Source organism: Mus caroli, unplaced genomic scaffold (assembly GCF_978045245.1).
Source record: "Mus caroli unplaced genomic scaffold, Mus_caroli_1 scaffold_11, whole genome shotgun sequence".
NCBI lineage: Eukaryota > Metazoa > Chordata > Mammalia > Rodentia > Muridae > Mus > Mus caroli.
The window spans coordinates 74,912,684-74,936,981 of record NW_028227266.1 but is presented as its reverse complement, the minus strand read 5'-3'; the positions used below and the strand labels follow the sequence as shown (position 1 = coordinate 74,936,981).

The 24,298-nt window shown below is 38.3% G+C and overlaps 1 protein-coding gene across 1 annotated transcript in view; it reads left to right on the top strand.

Annotated features, from left to right (window-relative positions):
* The window catches only part of Hcrtr2 (hypocretin receptor 2), a 96,128-nt gene extending 85,607 nt beyond the window's left edge, over positions 1-10,521 (top strand). The window contains exons 5-8 of the mRNA XM_021172745.3: positions 1,585-1,805; positions 4,954-5,075; positions 7,405-7,627; positions 9,941-10,521. Coding sequence (XP_021028404.1) covers positions 1,585-1,805; positions 4,954-5,075; positions 7,405-7,627; positions 9,941-9,995 — 621 coding nt within the window. The 3' untranslated portion in view covers positions 9,996-10,521. The remainder of the gene's footprint in view (positions 1-1,584; positions 1,806-4,953; positions 5,076-7,404; positions 7,628-9,940) is intronic.
* Positions 10,522-24,298: the final 13,777 nt, after the last annotated feature.

Sequence of the window (24,298 nt, the reverse complement as noted above, 5' to 3'; positions counted from 1 at the left end):
TCTTTATGGTTCTACTTAGACTCCACTTCAAGACCACTTATGGATACTTACCAGCTTTTGTGATAGAATTATTCTGGAACTTTCTAAGATCTAGTGCTACATCTAAAACAATTCTTTCTAAAACTATTTTTTTAAAAGGAGAGCCACAATACTGAAGAGATCCTCAGCAATTAAGTGTAACCCGATCACAACCATCCAACTTCAGTCCCGGGGAATCCAGTTCCTTTATCCAACCTGTGCAGGCACCAGGTATACACGTGACACACAGATACACAAAAGATCAAAACACTCATACACACAAAATAAAAATTGAAAAATCTTTTTAGAAAATTTAAAAATAGAATCATCAAAATGGGAGCATTTGTGACTCTTTTATCTCCTCAGCCAGTGGTTTCGTGAGGTGGCCCTGCCCATTTCTGAGAAGTTTCTGTCTCAGGGCCGGTTTTCAATCTGCGTGATTGATCTCCTGAACTGAAAGAAGATGGTCAAGTGGGGTCTCATGTAATGAGACTCATCTGTTTGGACATCAAAGCAAAGCTCCATTTTCAAATGAAAGATTCTCTAATAGACTTTGATCTCATAGTGTAAACAGCCACGGGTTCAATGTAACCTTCATTCTGAGAGGCCACGGGAACGCGCTGCTCTGTACTGTGTGCGGCGCAGAGATAAAAGTAGCCGCTGAGTAACTGTAACACAATCAAGCTGTCCCCGCGGTGGACTTACTGGCACATCTTTAAAAAAAAAAATGAACAAGCTGCATTTTAATATTTTGCTAAGATCTATCAATTCATGAGATTATAATTAAGAAAATATTATACTTGGCAGAACTTTCTGCTATTATCAACCAACAGAAAAATCAAAGGAAACGCACGTTGTGTAATGTAATTGCTACAAATCGTGGCTATTTGAGACATTAGTGTAAGACCTGGAAGGATTCTCGGTGTATTCGTGCACTTTCAAGAAGGGCAAATTGCAAAATTAGTTTCAGGCAATTTTGTAAGTGCGAACATTAAATCACGAAGAATAGTTTCTGTTCCTTTTACACATGGACTTGCTTTGTCTCAACAGGAGACAGAAAACCACAGAAAACCCAGTAGCTGGTTAGGTGCCGTGTCTCTACTCGACACCAGGTGGCAGTATCGATGCATCAAAATGTCATTTAAGTTTTTTGTTTTTCGGTGTGTGTGGGGAGGGCAGGCGGTCCTGTTATCTGATGAGTGTTTAAATTTAGGCGACATCTGAATTTAGAACTTATAATGAAATCTTATAATCTGAATTTTCTTAGCGTTCTTTTCTCTACACATCCCTTCTCTGTTTAATAAGGGAATGTATTCTTTGTTGTTCTCTTCAGACCTTGACAAGATTATCCTGTTTTAACACAAGAATATAAGCTTACTTTTAACTTTTCCCCAGACATATAACTATTTGGTGTTTGACGAAATGTGTGCTAAGAACATACTCCGCCTAGCCAGTGCTTGGGGAGACGGAAATTTCAAACTCCAAACTTCTGTTTCTCACTCTTGTGGTTACATCTTCTTTGTAGAACTTTGATAAGTACCAATGAGGGATTCCATCTCCTTTCAGATTCCCGGAACTTCTTCTGTGGTTCAGAGAAAATGGAAGCAGCCACAGCCGGTTTCTCAGCCCCGGGGGTCCGGACAGCAGAGCAAGGCCCGGATTAGCGCTGTTGCTGCTGAGATAAAGCAGATCCGAGCACGAAGGAAAACAGCCCGGATGCTCATGGTTGTACTTCTGGTCTTTGCAATTTGCTATCTACCAATCAGCATCCTCAATGTGCTAAAGAGGTAAAAACCCGTGCGTTTATTTAAAAGTGAAGCAGCTTGGCATTTTAATTAAGATCTCTTTTCTTTCTAAACAGACAAACCTCCCTCTCCCTAGGTGCTTTGTCTGGCCAATCAACTCGGTTGCTTGAGCTGATGGAGTTCTTTGCGCACTTAAGGCAATACCAGCCTTCTAGCACAGACAGGAAATACACTCTTTCAGTGGATGAAGATTCTCAGTTGAGTGGCAGATAAAATGGTTGTTTTCCTAATCTCCTGTTGTTGACTGCTAAGGTTTAGATGAGAAAATATTTTAATAAAAATTGTTTCAATAACTAATTTCGTAAGTAAATAAAAGTCCACTGGACTTCTAAAGTACTTCGGAAGAGAGTAAATGAGTTTTATAAAAATTTGTTCTCAAATATTTCAACAATCCTATATTTCCAGTGAGCACAGGTACATAGACAAAACTCCGAAGCTGAAATGATTTTGACCAGTGACAAGAACAGCGAGCAGATGCTGAGTCCCAGGTCCAGTGCAGGACATGAGTAGCCAGCTTTCTCAGGAAACATCAAAGCTGTTACACGTACACCCACTGGTCCCAAGGCAGCCTTAATTCTCTTTATAAGAGGCTTCAAATTTAGCCTGAAATTTCGCGTGTCTCTTTTCCCAAAGTCAGAGTCATATTCCTCACAGCTGGGGAGACAGGTAAGTTTGGCCAGAGTCAGACAAAAAGTGGTATAAACCAGCTGCGAAGACCTCTCCTCTTTGGCCTTTGTTTTTCCATTCTTTAAAGGTTTCCTCAATGACAAAGTAGAAAATGAACATTTGTTCAGAAAGAATATAGCCTTGTATGTTTTAAGGGTTTTGAAAACTCCATTCACAAAACAATCTACCCTCTGCTCCTGCCAAGGTTCCCTCTCGATTTCTTCCTCGCACACAAATGTATTAAATGCATTGCTAGCTAGCCCCGCCACCCCATCCCTGATTATTAAGAACACCATAAACCAGGCAGTCCTGCTAGCAGAAGGGAATCCAGTGGCAGGCAACTTCCATGGCAAGGGGAGGGGTCAGGGTCAGGGTCAGGGCAGTGCCCAAGGCTCCTCCTCAGAGAATATGAGGGGGTAGTGGGAGGGTCAGGGCTTGTAAAGGTGGGACTGGGGGGAGGATGCCATTCATATGTAAAGTGAACAAATAAGTAAGTAAATAAATAAATAAATAAATGAAAAAAAGGGCATCAGAATCATGAATGATAATGAATAGATTCATCCCTCCTTTCCCCTCTCCCTTTCTCTGTCCTCTTATTCCCTCTCCTCTCCCTCCCCTTAGCCTTCTTCTCCCTACCCTTCTTCCTCCTCTACCTCCCCCTCTTCTTTCCTTCTCCCCTTGTTTCTTTACCAATCCAGATCAAATATTTTGAAAATGGATTTAGCACTCTGTGGGATGCATATTTGAATTTCTTATACCTCTGTGCTTGCACCTCTCCCTCTAGTTATTTCCAGATGCCCTCTTGTCAATAATATCCATGTTATTATTCTGAATTAAATAGCTTCCTTTTCCAGGGTGGGAAAGAAATCTAAGTATAATTTAAAACTTTTTTTTTAAGTTTTTGAGCAATCTGTGTGTTTTTACACACACACACACACACACACACACACGCACACACACACACACATTTTAAAATAACTTTGAAAATGTTTTTACTGAATACAGTTTTTAAAAATGATATGTATTTAAATTTAATCTTGCCTTGCATATAAATCTTGCTTTCATTTATTGCTCATACAATGTAAAGTCCTACCTTTTTTATTTTCTTGACATGTAAGCTATAGAATGTATAGCCTTGTTGGTTAAAACTAACTTCCTCAAAGGAATTTTTAAAAAGTTATTTATTTATTCCCTTTACAACCCAATACCAGCCCTTTCTTTCCTCCCAGGATCCCCTCCCCCACTCCACCATTCCACTTTCCCCTGAGAAGGAGAATCCCCCTCTGATAGCCCCCCCCCCACTAACATACACACACACACACACACACACACACACACACACACACACACACATCCATCAAGTTGCTGCGGGACTAGGAACATCCTCTTCCACTGAGGCCAGACAAGGCTGTCCATTTAAGGGTGCAGGATACACATGCAGGCAGGCAACAGACTCAGAGACAGCCTCTGCTACAGTTGTTGGGGACCCTCATGGAGACCTAGCTGCTCCTCTGCTACGTTTGCAGGGGAACTCAGTTCAGCCTGTGCTCACTTTTTTGGTCTCTGAGAACCCCCAAGGGTCCAGGTTACTTGACTCTGTTGGTCTTCCTGTGGAGTCCCTGTCCTCTTCTGGTCCCCCAACCCTTCTCCCAATGTTTCTGTAAGACTCCCCGAGCTCCATTAAATGTTTGAGTGTGAGTCTCTGCATTTCTTTCTATTGGCTGCTGGGTGAAGCCTCTGAAAGGACAGTTATGCTAGGTTCCTGTCTGCAAGCATAAGAAAGTATCATTAACACTTTCAGGGATTGGAGCTTGCCCATGAGATGGAGCTCAATTTGGGGCAGTCATTGGTTGACCATTCCTTCTGTCTCTGCTCTACCTTTGTCCCTGCACTTCTTGTAGGCAGGACACATTTTGGATCAAAGGTTTCCTGGGTAGGTTGTTGTCCTTACTTCTCCACTGAGAGTCTTGCCTGACTACAGGAAGTGGCCACAGTTCAGTTCTCAGCATCCACTTGGAAGCTCACCGCCATCTATAACTCCAGTTAAAGAAAATCCACACCCTCTTCTTACCTCTGTAGATACCTGGCTTTTACACAAGTGGTACCCAGACATGTAGGCATATCACCCACATGCTTAAAACAAACAAACAAATAAAAACATGCATGCACATGGTGGAATACCAACAGAAAGTTACTCAAGCACACTCAGAAACAAGATAACAAGAAGGGAGATAAATATTCAGCTTCTCTCTTCTTGACAAGAGATTTGCATTTCCTGGTTGGAAGACATGGAGAGTTTTTCTCTGAGCTGGGGGTTCTGATGGGTACAGGAGACCATTCCCAAGAGGCTATGCTGTCAGTACCTTTACAGAGGACAGGGTCAGAAATATCTATGATGTTTGTACTCCTTAGGATTCAATTATTTAAGACTCTTGATGTTCTGTTTCCGTTTCTTTTCCTGCAGAGTGTTTGGGATGTTCACACACACAGAAGACAGAGAGACTGTCTACGCTTGGTTCACTTTTTCTCATTGGCTTGTATATGCCAACAGTGCTGCAAACCCAATTATTTATAATTTTCTCAGTGGTGAGTTTTCAATGTTTCTTTGTTGAGCCTCTACTGAAGGGTGGAGTTTCTAGAGCAGATGCCCTGAGGCAACTCTAAAGTAGACAGAGGGCTTCGTTTCTGTTTGAGCTGTGATTGCCCCTGAGTAGATTTGTGTAGAATGACTGTTCTGCCACTCTCCTGATGCCCAGTAGAGCTAGAATAGTTCATGAAAGAGGAGTAAGCAGGAAACAGAAAAGCTTACACATCAGCTCAGGGGCTCCTCAAGTATCCCCGTGTCAATTGCACATTTACTTATAGTCTCTTGTGAGGCTATGCCGGGGCCTGGCAAATACAGAAGTAGATGTTCACAGTCAGCTATTGGATGGAACACAGGGACCCCAATGGAGGAGCTAGAGAAAGTACCCAAGGAGCTGAAGGGGTCTGCAACCCTATAGATGGAACAACAATATGAACTAACCAGTACCCCCTGAGCTCGTGTCTCTAGCTGCATATGTATCAGAAGATGGCCTAGTCGGCTGTCATTGGGAAGAAAGGCCTTAGTCTTGCAAAGATCATATGCCCCAGTACAGGGGAATGCCAGGGCCAGGAAGCAGGAGTGGGTGGGTTGGGGAGCAGGGTTGGGGGAGGGTATTGGGGACTTTCAGGATAGCATTTGAAATGTAAATGAAGAGAATATCTAATTAAAAATTGTTAAAAAAAAAAAGAAGAAAGAAAGAAAGTGAATACATGACACCTAGCTTGTCAGAGAAAATGATCTAATCTTTTTCCTTGGAAAACTTAGAATAAATGTTAAAGGGAAAAATGGGTATCTTGCATGCCTTACATTAAACTTATGTTGAAAAACACATACATACACAAGAAAATACTATGAGATATGATCTCATCTACCCCATTTCTTCCCCCCAAATTCTCCTCATAATCTGGCAAATGTACCCCTACCAATTTTATGTTTATTTTTTTCTAAAATTGTCTGTAAGTTATGAGGGAGGGCCATCCACCAGCACTTAGGAAACCAACAAGTGGCCATGTCAGAACTGTGCTGTGATTAACCACATCTTTGTACAGTTTTAGTCCAAAATGCTTGTTTCTTACTTTCATGTCTAACAATACAGTCATTTTATACATATATTTTATTTGCTTTTAAATTTTTGTTATATATTTAATAAACAGTGAGTGTCTTCCAATTTCATATTGTCCTTTTTGGTTTGCTTGATTTGTTTAAGTACTTAGAACTTAAACAAATAGATAGGGATATAGACTTTCTAGAAAGATAACTACAAATAGAAGGTTCTATTATCAGTCTCAAAAATTTAAAAACCAAAACAGGATTTTAAATGTTTCTACCATGAATGCATAACAAACATTTACATCCATTTAATTCCTTTCAAGCCTTGAAAATTACATACATTTCCTAAAATATCTCATGGCAGCCTAGAAATATAATTTTTATAATATCGTGTATTAAAAAGTTATAATAGGTAAAAGAAAAGCACAACCAATTTTCATTCTGGAAAGGGATTTTGTCACTTTGAAATAATCATTGCATACTGACTAGTGCTCTGACCTTGCACTGAGTAGCTGAGACCCAGAAAGAAATAGGGAGACAAGAAATAGAAGGCACAGAGCAAGGCAGAGTTCTGGTATGAGGTTAAGAGGAGCTAGTGAGGGCACTGACAAGCCCGTGGTGTGTGCCTGCCATTGTCCTAGGCCTGTGAACAATCACCCCAGCAGCCTAGTGCAGAGTGACCTAGGCACAAAGAGAACGAAGAACAGAATCCTAGCATGCCCTTGGCTCTCTAATGGGGGTGATCATTGCATTGTCTTAACTGCCTACCATCTCATTAATAGTTTAAAGATAACTACCTCCTCAGATTTTTCCAGTTTCTTTATTTTCTTATTTTGCCACACTTGGATTATGAAAACGATTTTTTTCATAAATATTTCAGTGTATTTCCTTCTTGTTTTGTTGAACTCTTTTAGATACCAACATCCTTAGAATATAATGTATCTCTCTTCTTGCGTATACACAGGGTAGATTTCATTGCTTTTAAAGCAACTGAAAGTCTAGGAAAACTTTTCCTAAGAGCTATTTGATATTATTACAGGGTTAAAAACTAACTTGAGAAACACAGTGGGGGTTGACTTTAAAGAAGGAAAACAAATGCCAAGTATCACATATGAAAATACTTCATCGTTTAATTTCCTTTTTCTATTTCCTTTACTGATGCAAAATGCTCCACCTCACTGTTAGCTTGGCTCAAGGGAACGCCTCATTTGTACCCTGCGCATTAGGTGTTGAGCTGTTTATGCATAATTCACTTTCCTTTCATGCTTTCTGGTCTGACAGGAAAATTTCGAGAGGAATTTAAAGCTGCCTTTTCTTGTTGTCTTGGGGTTCATCATCGCCAAGGAGACCGCCTCGCCAGGGGACGCACGAGCACAGAGAGCAGGAAGTCCCTGACCACACAGATCAGCAACTTGGACAATGTATCAAAACTCTCAGAGCACGTGGCGCTCACCAGCATAAGCACACTCCCAGCAGCCAACGGGGCAGGACCGCTTCAAAACTGGTAGAATATCTATTGCTATGATGAGGATGCCCGACTCAAACTATTCTTTTATACAAACTCTGTGAACAGTTTTAGTATCCAGTTGATCTAAACCTAAAATTACTTGTCAATCCATTTTTGGTTTTAATAGATCACTCTTTGGAAATAAAAAGCAAATTTGAAATAGTTCCTGAACCATTTACTCGAACATATTATAAGTTTAAATTAAGCTGAATTTATTTCAAGCTAGTTTTTCTTAATTCTGTGAACTGAAGTTGTGGCCGTTAAGGGTTTGAACATTTCTAATTCTTTCTATAACCCTTTATTATTTTAATTTAACAATTTAAATTGATTGATAAAAATCACCAAAAATTAATCATTAATAAGGGAAGTAACAATTATTAACTCCTAGTTAACAACAAGCAATATTAATTGACTAATTTTTTAAAAAAAATCATAAAAACTATCATTACAATGTGCTACCTGGGAGAATACTAATTAATGGAAAAGCATATAATTTGTATATATTCAAAGTATATCTTTCCAAACCACATAAAATATATACAATTAAGCTTAATTTGCCACTGATTTTATTTTCCATTTACTAAATGTTCTCAGGTATATAACCTTACAATATATAAAGTTTGTGTATGTGTGTGTGTGTGTGTGTGTGTATAATACAAAATCAAAATGACTGTATTAAAGTAAAAAAAAAGTTGCAGCAACTGCTAATACACAATCATTTTCATCTCTGGGGAAGGATTTAAGATTTAAATTAAGAGATAAAAATCAGATTATTCTTCTAATTAAGGACAATGAGTTAGTCAGCCTTGCTGGATTAAGAATGTGACTGTACACTAGGTAATAGGAAGTGAGTCAAAGAAGCTGCAGACAGGGTTCAAGAAGGGCTGTACTCTAGGTCTGGGATAGGGCTAAGTGGCTCAGCATTTCCCTAGCAGCCTGCACTAGACTGGGGTTCAAATCTCATCAGTTAAAATGAACAACATCAAATAAATGAACCAAGGCTTACTGTAGTCTAGTGAGAGAGGAAGGCTGAAGATTCCCAGGCATGGCACAGAAGTCACACAACCAAAGACAGTGGTCCCCACCACAACTCTGGCAGGACTGTTACAACCCCCACCCCACCCCCATTGAATGACACACACTCTCTGTGTTACTAATTTTAGCATGCCTAGGCTAAAAGACAGGAAGCTGGAAAAGTGGAAGGCTTGATACTAACTCATACACAAATGGAAACTCTAGAGTATGTTTTGTATATATTTAAATTATGAGATTGGAATGATTATTTCAAATTCTTTCTCTGCAAAATTCTGATGATGTAAGTATCCACTTCTAAATTAAGAATTTGAAAGTGTACATATCAAGTTGTTCCTCATCTCATAGTGTAGTGGTAGTATGTAGGCACTCTGATTATAAAGAAACAGGATATATTTAATATTTGGGAGAGATTTTAGTTGAAAATACTTACATTGTCATTTTGTCTTTTGCCCAACTCAGCGAAAAGTAACACATTCAAATTATCCATGCTTTCTTTTCAAGGGTTTAGGATTTTGTTACCATGTGCCTTTTAGTATTCTAAGCCAGGACTACCCTCTTCTATGAGGTTTATGAAAATTATATGGCTGAATATCATGATGTTCTATATCTAGAACACAATCACTTTCAATGTCTCCTTTCTCCCTTTTGAGAGTGTTGTCTACTATACACTACATGCAAGGAGAGCTGTAATTTTCTGATTGTGATGACAGTTAGCACTTTCAGATTTGAAGTTATCTTCAAATCTTTTTGGTAATAAGCCTTAATAGCCTTGCAGCTCAGTAAGCATGATATAACGATTTTTCTCCAATATAATTGAGTTCATTAACTGTAAGCTGTGAGACAGTATTAGATCTCAAGATGATAGTTCATGTTATATAAATAAGAGGAGAAACTTTAAGAGGGGAAAGGTGGAGAGAGATGGAGAGAGACATGGGGAGAGGAAAAGATGAGGGCCCCAGAGAGGAGAAGAGAGGAAAGGAGAGATGGTGTTGGTATGGCCATCAGAAGTCAGAATTTCAGTGTTCTAAATTAGTGATTCTCAGTGCAGTGTGCTCCCTGCAACCAGCACACCCACATTTAGCAAAAGTTAATATTAAACACATATCCCAAACTTACTGAACCTGAATCTTGTGGGTTTGGTAACCAGGAATGTAGGGGCTTACAAATCCTATGGATGATTACAAAGCACTTTTAGCATTGAGAACCACTGCTCTAAATGGTGTCTCCTGGCCTCAACGTATTAGCCCATGTGAAATAAAGTCTTTTGCTGCACAGGTATCTACAGCAGGGAGTACCATCCTCACTCCTGTCCACCTGGCTGGAGGTCTGAGAGAAGAGGCCCGAGCATCCTTATGGAATCTCACCCATGTCTGCTCAAAGAGATAACAGTTTACAAAACAATTGCCACTGTGTTCTTAGTGTGATGTTAAAGAAGATGGACTTTAAGGCACGTATGCGCTTTATACATGACCCGGATGACTTGAGTTTTCATTTACTAAAGTTTCCGTCTTGTGGAAGCCATTCATGTTCAAGAATAATTGTTGCCTGGAAGAAAACTGATGAATAAGACACATGCATAAATGATGCGGGGGATGGAATCATGAACCGCGTATATACTTCTCAGCATTAGGGCCCGGGAATCCTGAGAGATTTGGATTAATGTGGTGACCTTCATAGGACAAGTGGTTAAAAAATAGGAGGCCCCCAAACATAGCAATGGTGTTGGGGTGCTTAACTACTTACTTCATTGTGTGCTAACGATGCAAATGAGAAGACTTCATAGGAAAGTTTTGCTTTAGAACTGAGCAATGCTGAACATTGGACAGTGACCTACCTTTATTTCCTTTATATTTCAAGCCTTCAATGTGAGATGTCAATGTCATTAGTTTTGTTGCTAATAAGACAGTGTAATAATTTTACCAAATATATTTGAGATGAATGATTTATGAATTTTTATAATATCATGAAAACCTTGATATTTTGAGTTTATTCCTTTGGGGTTAAATATTAACCTAAGTGTGTGAGAGAGAGGAAAAAAAATGAGTTCTACATTTTCCACAATGTGGAATAATTAAGTAGTTATAAACTATTGATAAGTTCAGTGTAAAAGTGTCAGGCACAGTAATACCTAGTTTCACTCCAGTATACATTAATTCAGGAAGAATAATTAACTATGCTTTTAAGTGACAATCTGAATGTGTCTAGAGTTGTTACTAATAATAACTGAAATGAGGGCTATTAGCACTTTGATACAATGTAATAATATCAGGTTTGCATTAGCTGTGAGTCATAACAGGAATTAACTGCATTTCAAGAAACATGGCTAGTCCTTACAATTAGAAACCCTTCAGTGGAACTTAACTTTCAACAGCTTACTCTTCTCCTTCAAACCACAGGCCAAAGCATAAATTCCATTAGATTACTTTCAAATAGTTTCCACATTGCTTGAAGCAAAACAATGGTATTTTAAGGTCATTATATAAATAGGAAAATATTCATTTACAATCCTTTCTATTACTTTATGCACAGAAGAAAACAACATAAACATGAAAATCACTGTTAGTTCTCAAAGTTCAAAGGGAATGCTTTTCTACACTCTTGAAAAGGGGGACAAAAGACTCCCCTGCCTTGCCACGTATTTCTATTCTTTTAGATTTTCTTTATAGACTTTGGAGTTAGAAAATCTAGGTTTTTTTCATGAATATGTTTTTATTATTGTATCTATGTATGTATCAGCATGACAGTTGCTCAATAATTATTTATTTAAAATAATTATATCTTTATGCTTGATTGTACTGTGTCTTCATGAAAATCTTTTTTTTTTGTATAAAAAAATGTGATTACATGTCTCCCAGTGTGAAGGTTGAATTCTGTAATTTTTAAGTAAAATGTCACTGAGAAATTCATAATCACATCCACATTGTCCTGCTGTCCTATGTGAAAAATGATGTTGTTGTTCAATACATAAATTGGATATTTGCTCATAATTATTGTCAAATCTTTGCAGTTAAGGATTGAATTAACCCTGGTGCAGTACTTGATGACCAAAATATTTTTCCAATAAGTTTATATAACCAGGGATAATTATGATATAAAAGATTTTTAATATTATTTCTAAGAGGAGGTACTATAATAAAAGTTAATATTAAACACAGAGATATTTCATAAAAGTTATACAAAACCACACATTTATAGAAGTAAAAATCAAAGCTTTTGTCTGAGTCAGAATTTTCCTCTGCTTGTGACTTAGAATAATAACCCCCTTAGTTTACAAATGATTATTATAGTCTGAAAATGCATGAGTATAAAATATTAAACTTTTAAACAATACCTTTAGTTGACTATTTTTTTTTGAGCCAGCTGATTATCAAGGACTTCAAACTATAGTGTAAATGATTTAAATGATTCTTAAAACCAATTCTTAGTCAGAACATTTTATTCTATTTACAGGGGTAAACATTTGACTCCTAAGGTGGAGCACCATCACAGAAGGGGGAGGGATGATGGAATAGGGGGGTTCCAGAGGAGAAACCAGGAAAGGGGAAAACATTTGAAATGTAAACAAATAAAAAATTTAAAAACAGAGGTATAATCGAATATTATTTGGCTTTCCTTGAGGAAAAGAGCCATTTTGCATTGAAGTTCAAAGAGGAGGTTCTCAGAGATGAGAATGTTGAGGGAGTTATCCACAGTCTTCTAACTTCCAATCCAGCCAATGGCCGTGTACCACGAGTGTAACAGAGGAGAACTTGTTGAGGCATTCTCTGGTCCTGTCCTCATCATCTGATTCTGCTTGTTCAACCTGTTCCACTTTCCTCCAAATTAACCTTTGCCCTGCCATCTAAAGCACCAGGACCACTCACCAGCCAGGTATCATCCAACTCCATTAGGTTCTCCTTGTCTCCTGAAGTGAGCAAGTAGCACACTACAAAGCAAATGAATCTAAGCTCAAGAAAAAATAGAGAAAGGAAGAGGAAGAGACACTTCACAGTTTATCACCAAGAAATAAACTTGGAACTGCTAGAATGTCCATGATAGGACCAATAGACCTCTGTGCATACGTCCAGGAAAGGCATAGCAGTGTCTTCTGTTCATTCTATTTTTAGATATTTGATATTGAGTTGGTACCAGAAACATTCATATCAGAAGAGAGAGAAAGTTACTGCTTTCCTATATTCCTGCTAAGATTTGCTGTTTGTTTTCTTGGTGGTGGAAATTCTAATTGGGTAAGATATCAAAGAAGTTTTCATCTGCATTTCCCTCATGGCTCATGATATAAACAAGTTTTCAAGTATCTATTGGTCATTTGTGTTTTTTTCTTTTGTGAACTAGAGGATGTGTTTTGCTAGTGTTCAGTTTTTGATGAGACATATGTGTGCATATCCATATGTATGTAAATGATGATGTCATCTTTACATACACATGTACATCAATCCCCAGTCAAATGTATATTTGAGACAATGTTTCTTGCATTCTACCTCTTGCTTTGGTGGTTGGTTGTTTCCTTTGCTGTATAGAATATTTTTAAATTCCATATTGTCCTATTTATCTGTTTTAAGAAGTCATTGTTTGGCCAGCCTGGTCTACAGAGTGAGTTCCAGGACAGCCAGGGCTACACAGAGAAACCCTGTCTCGAAAAACTGGGGAAAAAAAAGACGACGACGACAACGTAGAAGAAGAAGAAGAAGAAGAAGAAGAAGAAGAAGAAGAAGAAGAAGAAGAAGAAGAAGAAGAAGAAGAAGAAGAAGAAGAAGAAGAAGAAGTCATTGTTCATGCTTATAGCATGAAATGTTTGCCTTCTTTTGTTCTAGAAATTTGAGAGTTTGAGAACTTGGACTAAGCTAAACCCATTATGAAATTTTGATCAAGATGAGATATATGGAGGTAATTTCCATATAAATACCCATTGTCACAGCAGCACTTGTTAAAGAAGTTGTCTTTTTTTCAGTATCCTTTTGACACCTTTGTTGAAAACCAAGTAGTTTTAGTTGTACTGATTCATGTGTATGCCCCTGTTCTTCTCCATTGGTCTGAAGGTATGTTTTTGTGCCAGCACCTGGTCTTCAACCATGACTATAGTATAACTTGAGATCAATACATAAGATAGCTCTAGCATTGCTTTGTCTATTTGAAAGCATTTCATCTATATGAAGTTGAGGATTTCTTTATAATTCTAGGAAGAATGTCACTGGAGATTACATTGAACCAGTCAAATACTTTCTATATTATAGAAATTTTCCCAACAGTCTACCTATCTGTTGGCATCATCAAATGTGCTTCAGGCATCTAGTGTCCTATTCAAATACTTTTTAAAAATCTTTTATTTACTTATTTGTTTGTTTGTCTTAAACTACAGATGTTATTTCCCTCCTGGTTCACCCTCCAACTGTTCCATATCCCATAACTCCTACCCGCCCCCTGTCCCCCAGCCCCCATCTCCACAAGGATGTCCCCCCCCCCCGACTCCCCATCTCACCAGACCTCTAAACTCCCTGGGGCTGCCAGAGAACATGCACCTACCCCTATTCAAGTATTTTATGTAATTATTTAAAGATTTCATTTTAGTCATCCTCCATTGCTAGGTTTTGTAGCTGGTTTGTGAATTCCTTTTTCTTTCAAGTTCTCCACCCCTCTATTTCCACACTTTCAATCCCCTAACACTAGGAAAAAAAGAAGAAGGATAAAGGAGAGAGAGAGAGAGAGAGAGAGAGAGAGAGAGAGAGAGAGAGAGAGAGAGAGAGAGAGATCCCAGAATAAAATCAGATATCATCAGACTACTTTCTGCTAATTAGAGGCACCAAGTTCTTTGTGGCAAGTTTGATCTTCACCATCAGGATATCTAATTTTGTCTCATCTCTTTGTGCACAACTATTTGACAAGCAGCAACCAACAGTAATCAACCACAACCCACAAACAACCTACCACAATCCACTCTCTCAGGCTCTAGCAATTATATACCCTCTGAAGATTGCACAGAATTCCAAATCTCTCTCTCTGAGAGAGAGAAAAAGAGAGGGGGGAGAGAGAGGAGAAAGAGAGAGAGAAGAGAGAGAGGGAGAGAGAAAGAAGAGAGAGAGAGAGAGAGGGAGAGAGAGAGAGAGAGAGAGAGAGAGAGAGAGAGAGAGAGAGAGAGAGAGACTATCTGCAGCTATCACACCTCTGTAAGAGTACTAAGCAAATCATAGTCAGCTGCTGTAGATAATCTGAGGCAGCCCATATCCCACATCTGGAATTAAAAAGAAAAGAGATTCTTATAATATTTCTGTTTCTGAAAAAACTAAAATTATTACTACAAGGTTTATTCTTGGATGTTTTACTTTTATGTTTGTTTATTTATTTGTATATTGATTTAATTTATTTCTGTACTTATTTACTTAAGTTCTAGGAACCACATACATGCCATTGTCCTCGATAAGCAGATACATTGTTTTGATTGTCTGATTTGGTTTGGTTTGCTTGTCTGTTGTTATTGTTTATTTTTAATGAGCTTCTCATCTTTATCCCATTGCTGGAAAATGTTTTATTGATTTGTAGAAAAGTTACTGATTATTATTTAATTATTTTGTATCCTACTTAGATGTAAGTGGTTATCAGACATTAGAGATGTGGTGGCATCTTAGGATTCTTTTAAGGAAATGATCATGTCATCTGCCAGGGTCATTTTAAATTACCTTTTCTATTTATATCCAGAGAGAGAAAGACAGACACACACACACACACACACACACACACACACACACACACACAGAGAGAGAGAGAGAGAGAGAGAGAGAGAGATAGCATATGTGTGTGTGTTTTATATATATATACACACACATATACGTTTTTATTATCTAGATAAGATTTGGGACACTTTATGAAATAAGAGTGGAGAGTGTGGAAACATATATCTTCTTCCATGTTGCAAAAGAATACTCAATATTCCCCATTTAATATAATATTGGTTGTGGTTCTGTCATAAGTAATATGTAACCTTTACATTTATATTTCCACATAAACAACCATTGTCACACCAGCATTTGTTGAAGAAACTGTCTTTTCTCAATGTACTTTTGACACCTACAGTGCATTTCTACATTTAATTTCTTTAGAACTTTTGTCCTAAAGCCATGTTGTCCTTTTCCTCAAAGGTCTTCCTGTATACATAGAGATGCTATGTGATTTCTGCACTTAATTCTAATTATATGCTGTACTACACTGTCCCATTGATATATGTTGAACCAACCTTTCATCTCTAGGATAAAGCCAACATGTTGGTGAAGGGCAATTATAATGTGTTCTTGAGATCAATTTCCAAGTATTTTGTTCTGAAGCTCTTTATCTATGTTCATCAGGTAAGTTGGATTATAGGTATTGTCTTTTTCTGTGCCCTTATCACTCTTTGGTTTGGTAATAATACGGACTGTGAACTCTTAGTTTAAGAGGGCCCCTTCTCTTTCTACTTTGTGAAACAGTTCTTTTATTTTGTACACATTTCATCCTTTTAATTTATTCTTTGGTGAACCTCATGTGTGAGTACTGAATTTCTATTATTCTCTTTCTTTACAATCTTTAAATTCATGACCGCTTCTTCTTTAATGATCATTGTCACATATGTGTGTGTGTAAATAAGTGCTGAGTTCGTTCAGTGTTGCTGACATGTCTATGTGTTTGGGCTGACCATTTGGGATTGCATCAGGCAACCCTTCCCTGGAGAAGAAGGCCAACTCCTATTGAACATAAGAAGCATTGTTTTTCTTCTTTTCTGAAGGTAAGCAGTGACTCCATCGGGGCTTACTGTTCCCTTTAGGTTAGATATTTAATTATCTGTCCCATCGCCTGTTGTGAACCTATTTGAGCTGTTTACATCTTCTTGATTTAATTTCAGGAGGGCAAATGTGTTTAGAGATTTATCCATTTCCTACTGCTTTTCATTTTTTTAAAGGGGATATAAGTAAGTTTGCAGGATATTTCTTCTCTAATAAAACTTGGTATTTTACTAGAGCCTGTTAGAGCAATTTTTTTAATTTCTAATCTTTTCTATTTTGGTCCCTTATCTTATCTCATGATTAGTATGCATCGGGCTTTGTCAAATTCACTTATCTCTTCAAATAATTAACTTCTGGACAGATTCTGTGCATTGTTCCTTTGGTTTCCACTTCCCCCAATCTTTAATAGTTCTTGCTGTCTGTTGTATTTGTGGTAGGCTTGTTACTGTTTCTGGGACCTTGTGGCACATCATTCGAATATTTGTTTCTTCTCTTTCTGACTTTTTAATGGCAGTACTTACAGATGACAACTTTCCTCTTAATCCTGACTAAGCCACATCTCAGACACCTGAAAAAGTCATACCATTATTTTCTCTGCTTTTATGGTTTTTAGAATGTCCTTACTGGTTCTTCAGTGGCCCACAAGTGTTCTTTCTAAAGTATATTGCTTTGCTTCCAGTCACTTGTATTGCTTCCATGTGTATTCACTGTTTTACTCACTACTGTGTTGATCTGCAGCAACATAAAGAGAAAACATCCTCACAGACAGCGGGGAGGGGAGCTTATAAATCTCAAGTGGGCAGCATTAACCCTCACACTGCGGGTTCTCTAATGTTGAGTTCTACATTTGATTCTTTTGTACTTTTAAATACTTGCTTGGAAGCCTATAATTAGTTTTAGGGAGGGTTTTATGTACCATTATGAATAATGTATATTCCCTGCAAGTTGGATGAAATATGCTATAAATATCTATTAAGTCCAGTTGAGTTATGTTATAAATTTTCACTTTTAGTTTTTGGGTTTAGAAGATCTATCTAATGATAAATATGAAGTGTAGCAGTCTCTGGCCATTACTATAATTATTATAGCAAGATTTAGCTGATGTCTCAGTCAGGCCTTTTAGTGTTTGTCTTATGAAAAAATTAGGATCCCTGATATTCAATGCATAAGTATTTGCATTTGTTTATTTTTTAAATATGTAGTGGTCTTCATATTTCCTTGATAATTTTGTGTTTGATATCTTTTCTATCAAGTATTTTAATAGTCATACCAACTTTTTCTTGGCTTCTGTTGGCTGTGTGGATATTTTTCCCTTCTTCTCTCCCTCTCAATTTGTACTTATCTGTGCCTCAAGGGGCCAACAATTCATTTATTCATTTTAGAGCGTTTGCAAATTGGTCTCAAGGAGAAAGGCTGTGGCTCCATCTTCCCATATCTAACTAGGGTTGGAAGAATGCCTGTCTAGCCCCTTTGTTGTTTGGTTTCTTAATGTTCAGGACATTTCAACATACGCTCACCATCCCATGACCTAAATTATACAGCTTTGCTCCTCTCTGGTAAAATGGGCACAGTCTAGCTTCGTCAGACTCATAGAGGTTCTTCCTGATATGAATTTTCAACTTAAAAATAGTTTATGTTAAAAAATATATGTCAAAATTAAACTTGTCACCGCTATCAGATGGTGCCACCTGGGGCTTCATTAGCAACAGACTTCCAGATAGGCTTTTAGAAGCTAACCATAGATACAAAAAACGCAAAGAACTAATTTCTACCTTTTGTCATCTCAAGACCTATCACAGAAAATGGTATTTTAGCAAAGTTTTCTATAGGTGTTAGCAATATTTTTATTACTCTTCAGTATTTTGAATTCATCCTAATATTAACCATGGGTAGGTCTGTCTTCTATTGCAGAGGAAGTGTGTGTATGTGTGTGTTTATTTGTGTTTGTGTATTTATACACCATAATAGCACTCTAGAGAAACATTCCTAGGGTTGGAAGGATAACAAGTCAATCTGTAGCCTGCTCCATCCCACCTTTGTAAATATACAAAATGTCATGGCCAATAGTATGTGCAACCATCTCCACTCGACTTTTAACTTTCTTCTAATAGCTTTACTTATTACCTCTATTTCTTCATTTTCCTCCACTTCGTGCTATGTTATTTTTTATGATTGCATTTGGCACTATAATGACAGTTTGAATAAACAATAAATGAATAAAATCATTTAGAAAACCAGGAATTTAAAAGTACTAGAAAATTCAAAGATATGAGTGTTAAGCAAAACTGAGGGGAAAAATACAAATGTACTTATATGCATATAGTTTCAGGAAGTCAATTTTTTAGAGTTTCTAAAACTATATCACAGATACAAGACTTTAATTTTAAGATATGGAAAAAAACAAATGCATATCTAGAGTTTTCATCTCAAAGATGATGCCTTGTGTAAGAGCTGTCATGTCCAAATTTCTCTGAGGATGGACTAGGTTATTTTTGTCCAGACCTCAGCTGAAGTGTGAGTCACCTTTGTTTATGGATCTTGGCACTCCCAGGTATGCTCTAATCATCCAGTACATGATATAACATACAGATAACTTTTATTTAGAATTTTTTTCCAAAAACTGTTTTTGACGTTTTATGTTTATTTAGTTCTCGTTCTCTTGATGTTTTCTTGATATCTTGAGGTATATCTCAGTCATTGTGATGGTTGCTGTTAATCACCAACTAGAATAATCTGAGTAAATGGTCTCTAGGAAACTGCTTTAACTTTCCTAACTGCTGCTGAGAGATCTATTCACTGTGGGTGACACCGTTTCATGACTATGCTCCTAAACTATATTTGTGGACAGAATGGGCTGAAGAAGAACACAAATCCATTGATCTCCATTCCTGTGGGTATTTCCAGCTACTTCAAGCTCCCGTCATCTTGACTTCCTCTATCATAATAGACCATAATCTTGAATGTTATGCCCCATAAGCCCCTTCTCCCTTAGGTTATGTCTGTTATGGCTCCCTTAAGTTGCGGCTATCAGGAAAACAAAGCTACAATAAACTAATACAGTTACAATTTTCTTAAGGTTAAAAGGTAAATATATTTGAAGTAAGTATAGTTGTCTTTTTAATGTTACTAATTCATTAGGCGCTTTGGTGTCCCTTAAGTACATTATAGTACTACTTTTCTTCTCAAGTCAAGGTAGAACTTGGCATTTTTCGTTCTATTAAGATGTACTTACTTGCAGAGAGGGAACAGGTTATATTCAAATGATTTATGTGCCAGCTCACTGCCTCTCAAACATAGCCTTTTAAAATCGGTTCCTTATTAACTAAGAAGGTAAAAGGTCTCTGCTCAGCTTGTTATTTCATTTAATTATTTTAAGTGTTAAGAACAAGGTAAGATGAAGCTAATGTCCCACTCAGCATTATTTTGAAAGACTTATTTCTATTTTTTACATACTGTGTATGTCTATGTGTGCATGGCACCTGGGTGAGAGTGCCAAGAGAGGTGAGAAGATGGCATCGGGTCCCCTTGATCTGGAGTTACAGGTGGTTGTAAGACCCCTAATGTGGGTGCTGAAACCAAACATGTTCCCTCTGGAAAAGCATCAGTACTCTTAATCATTGAACCATCTCTCCAGAAACCCTTGGTTGCACTCACTGCTAAGAACTTCACATAGCCTAGAGTTACTTTAAAAACATCTTGGAGTGGTTGTCTAGGAGGTTGTTCCTTGGACATATCTGTGATGTATTGTTTCAATTGGCTTAATTGGTGCAGAAGGACCTCGCCAGCTCTGGGAAGTATAATCCCCAGGCAGGTGGTCCTGGGTTGTATAGGAAAGCTAGCTGACCATGAGTCTGAAAGCAAGCCAGAGAGTGAGCCAGCAAATGGCATTCCTCCTTATGCTTCCATTTCTAGCCTTGAGTTTGCCCTGATTCCCCTTTACAATGAATTATAACCTAGAAATGTGAGCCAAATTCCCCGTTCTCTCTAAATTGCATTGGCCAGAGTGTTTTATCAGGACATCAAACTAAAATTAGAATAGATAGTACCAAAAAATTACAGTGTTTCCTATTTAGCTAGACAATATTTAAAAATGTTTATCATCAAGAGGATTCAATTCTTATCCATATCCACCCAATGCAAAGAATATTTTAAGTTTGGAAATAAAGTTAAATGAAAAAATAAACAAATGTCTTGTTCTGGATAAAAGCACTTCTTTGAGTTTACAAGCAGATGGAAGGAAGGCTGCTCTGGGCTGAAGTAACACATTCACAATGAGAAGAAAAGGGTATTCTCTTGCCAGGAGTTGCACATCATTTAAAAAGAAAATAGGCTCTGGCAGGAAATGGCATCAGACACGTGAAAACTGATGGACAGGCAAAAGGAAATGTGAAACTCATGCTATGAAATAAAAGTCGAACAGCGACGGACTGGCAAGGAGGATTTGCATGCTGGAGCAGGCATCAGCAGCCCTGTCACCTGGGGATTTCAAACCTAAACATTGTAGTTTAGATAGACATCAGATAGGATTCTACAAAATGTAGTGTGTGTGTGTGTGTGTGTGTGTGTGTGTGTGTGTGTGTGTTCCCTAAATGTATGTCGGCACCATATGTGAGGTCAGTAGAGGGCATCAGATCCCCTGGAACGATAGTAACTGATATTTATAAGTGCTCTACAGTGCTGGGAGTAAAATCCCCATCCTCCCTGAGAGCAGCCAGTGCTCTTAAACATTAAGCCAACTCTGCAGCCTTAACAAGTGTAATTCACACCTAAAACAAAGCAGTGGCAAAGAGACTGGACACAGACATAGTAACTTTAATATCTAGGTAAAATTTGGGAGATAAGAGAGATCACTTTGTGATAAAGGTACATTGATCTTGGCCATGATCCACTTAAACAGAAGTGCTCCCCCAAGAGCTGACAGTGTTAAGACTTCAAATGCCTCTTCCGGTCAGAAAAGCACCTGGGAAGCTAGGGCGCAGGGTCCGCAGACACTCGCCAGCTACCCACAACACCCTCCACAGGATCTTAAGACTTCTGGTGAGTGGAAAACAGCTTCTGCTCCAATCCAATTGCGCGGGGGACCTGAGACTGCATTAGTTAGGGAAGCAGAAACCGGCCTGAGTAGGGCCACAGGCCTCATCCGGCCGGATCAGCACCAGGGGAGCTAGAGCGCAGGGTCTGCTGACACCCGCCAGCTACCCACGACCCCCACCACAGGATTTTGAGACTGCTGGTGAGTGGAACACAGCTTCTGCTCCAGTCCAATCACGCAGGACCCGAGACTGCTCTGGTTGGGGAAGCAGAAATCCGGCCTACATAGGACCACAAGCCTCTTCCGGTCAGAAAAGCACCTGGGAAGCTAGGGCGCGGCAGACACTCTCCAGCTACCCACAACACCCGCCACAGGATCTTAGACTTCTGGAGAGTGGAACACAGCTTCTGCTCCAATCCAATTGCAAGCGGGACCTGAGACTGCATTAGTTAGGGAAGCAGAAAACAGGCCTGAGTAGGACCACAGGCCTCTTCCTGCTGGACCAGCACCGGGTACCTCCAGCTACCCACGACCCCAGCCACAGGATTTTGAGACTGCTGGTGAGTGGAACACAGCTTCTGCTCCAATCTTTAAACAGTGACAACGACAACAACTAACCCCAGAGATTACCAGATGGTGAAAGGTAAACGTAATAATCTTACTAACAGAAACCAAGACCACTCACCATCATCAGAACCCATCACTCCCACTTCGCCCAGTCCAGGGCACCCCAACACACCGGAAAAGCTAGACACGGATCTAAAAGCATATCTCCTGATGATGATAGAGGACTTCAAGAAGGACTTTAATAACACACTTAAAGAAATACAAAGGAACGCTGGTAAACAGGTAGAAGACAATAAAGAGGAAGCACAAAAATCCCTTAAAGAATTGCAGGAGAACACTGCTAAAGAGTTACAAATCCTTAAAGAAAAACAGGATAACATAATCAAACAGGTAGAAGTCCTTAATGAAAAACAGGAAAACACATCCAAACAGATGATGGAAATGAACAAAACCATACTAGACCTAAAAAGGGAAGTAGACACAATAAAGAAAACCCAAAATGAGGCAACACTGGAGATAGAAAACCTAGGAAAGAAATCTGGAACCATAGATACGAGCATCAGCAACAGAATACAAGAGATGGAAGAGAGAATCTCAGGTGCAGAAGATTCCATAGAGAACATCGGCACAACAATCAAGGAAAATGTAAAATGCAAAAAGATCCTAACTCAAAACATCCAAGAAATACAGGACACAATGAGAAGACCAAACCTACGGATAATAGGAGTGGATGAGAATGAAGATTTTCAACTCAAAGGACCAGCAAACATCTTCAACAAAATTATAGAAGAAAACTTCCCAAATCTAAAGAAAGAGATGCCCATGAACATACAAGAAGCCTACAGAACTCCAAATAGACTGGACCAGAAAAGAAATACCTCCCGACACATAAAATCAGAACAACAAATGCTCTAAATAAAGATAGAATACTAAAAGCAGTAAGAGAAAAAGGCCAAGTAACATATAAAGGCAAGCCTATCAGAATTACACCAGATTTTTCACCAGAGACTATGAGAGCCAGAAGATCCTGGACGGATGTTATACAGGCACTAAAAGAACACAAATTCCAGCCCAGGCTACTATACCCAGCCAAACTCTCAATTAACATAGATGGAGAAACCAAAGTATTCCACGACAAAACCAAATTCACACATTATCTCTCCACGAATCCAGCCCTTCAAAGGATAATAACAGAAAAAAAAACAATACAAGGACAGGAACCACGCCCTAGAAACAACAAGAAGGTAATCCCTCAACAAACCTAAAAGAAGACAGCCACAAGAACAGAATGCCAACTTTAACAACAAAAATAACAGGAAACAACAATTACTTTTCCTTAATATCTCTTAATATCAATGGACTCAACTCTCCGATAAAAAGACATAGACTAACAAACTGGCTACACAAACAAGACCCAACATTTTGCTGCTTACAGGAAACTCATCTCAGAGAAAAAGATAGACACTACCTCAGAATGAAAGGCTGGAAAACAATTTTCCAAGCAAATGGTATGAAGAAACAAGCTGGAGTAGCCATTCTAATATCTGATAAGATTGACTTCCAACCCAAAGTCATCAAAAAAGACAGGGAGGGACACTTCATACTCATCAAAGGTAAAATCCTCCAAGAGGAACTATCAATCCTGAATATCTATGCTCCAAATACAAAGGCAGCCACATTCATTAAAGAAACTTTAGTAAATCTCAAAGCACACATTGCACCTCATACAATAATAGTGGGAGACTTCAACACACCACTTTCACCAATGGACAGATCATGGAAACAGAAACTAAACAGGGACACAGTGAAACTAACAGAAGTGATGAATCAAATGGATCTGGCAGATATCTACAGAACATTCTATCCTAAAACAAAAGGATATACCTTCTTCTCAGCACCTCATGGTACCTTCTCCAAAATTGACCACATAATTGGTCACAAAACAGGCCTCAACAGATACAAAAATATTGAAATTGTCCCATGCATCCTATCAGATCACCATGGACTAAGGCTGATCTTCAATAACAAAATAAATAATAGAAAGCCAACCTTCATGTGGAAACTGAACAACACTCTTCTCAATGATACCTTGGTCAAGGAAGGAATAAAGAAAGAAATTAAGGACTTTTTAGAGTTCAATGAAAATGAAGCCACAACATACCCAAACTTATGGGACGCAATGAAAGCATTTCTAAGAGGAAAACTCATAGCTCTGAGTGCCTCCAAAAGGAAACTAGAGAGAGCACACATTAGCAGCTTGACAACATACCTAAAAGCACTAGAACA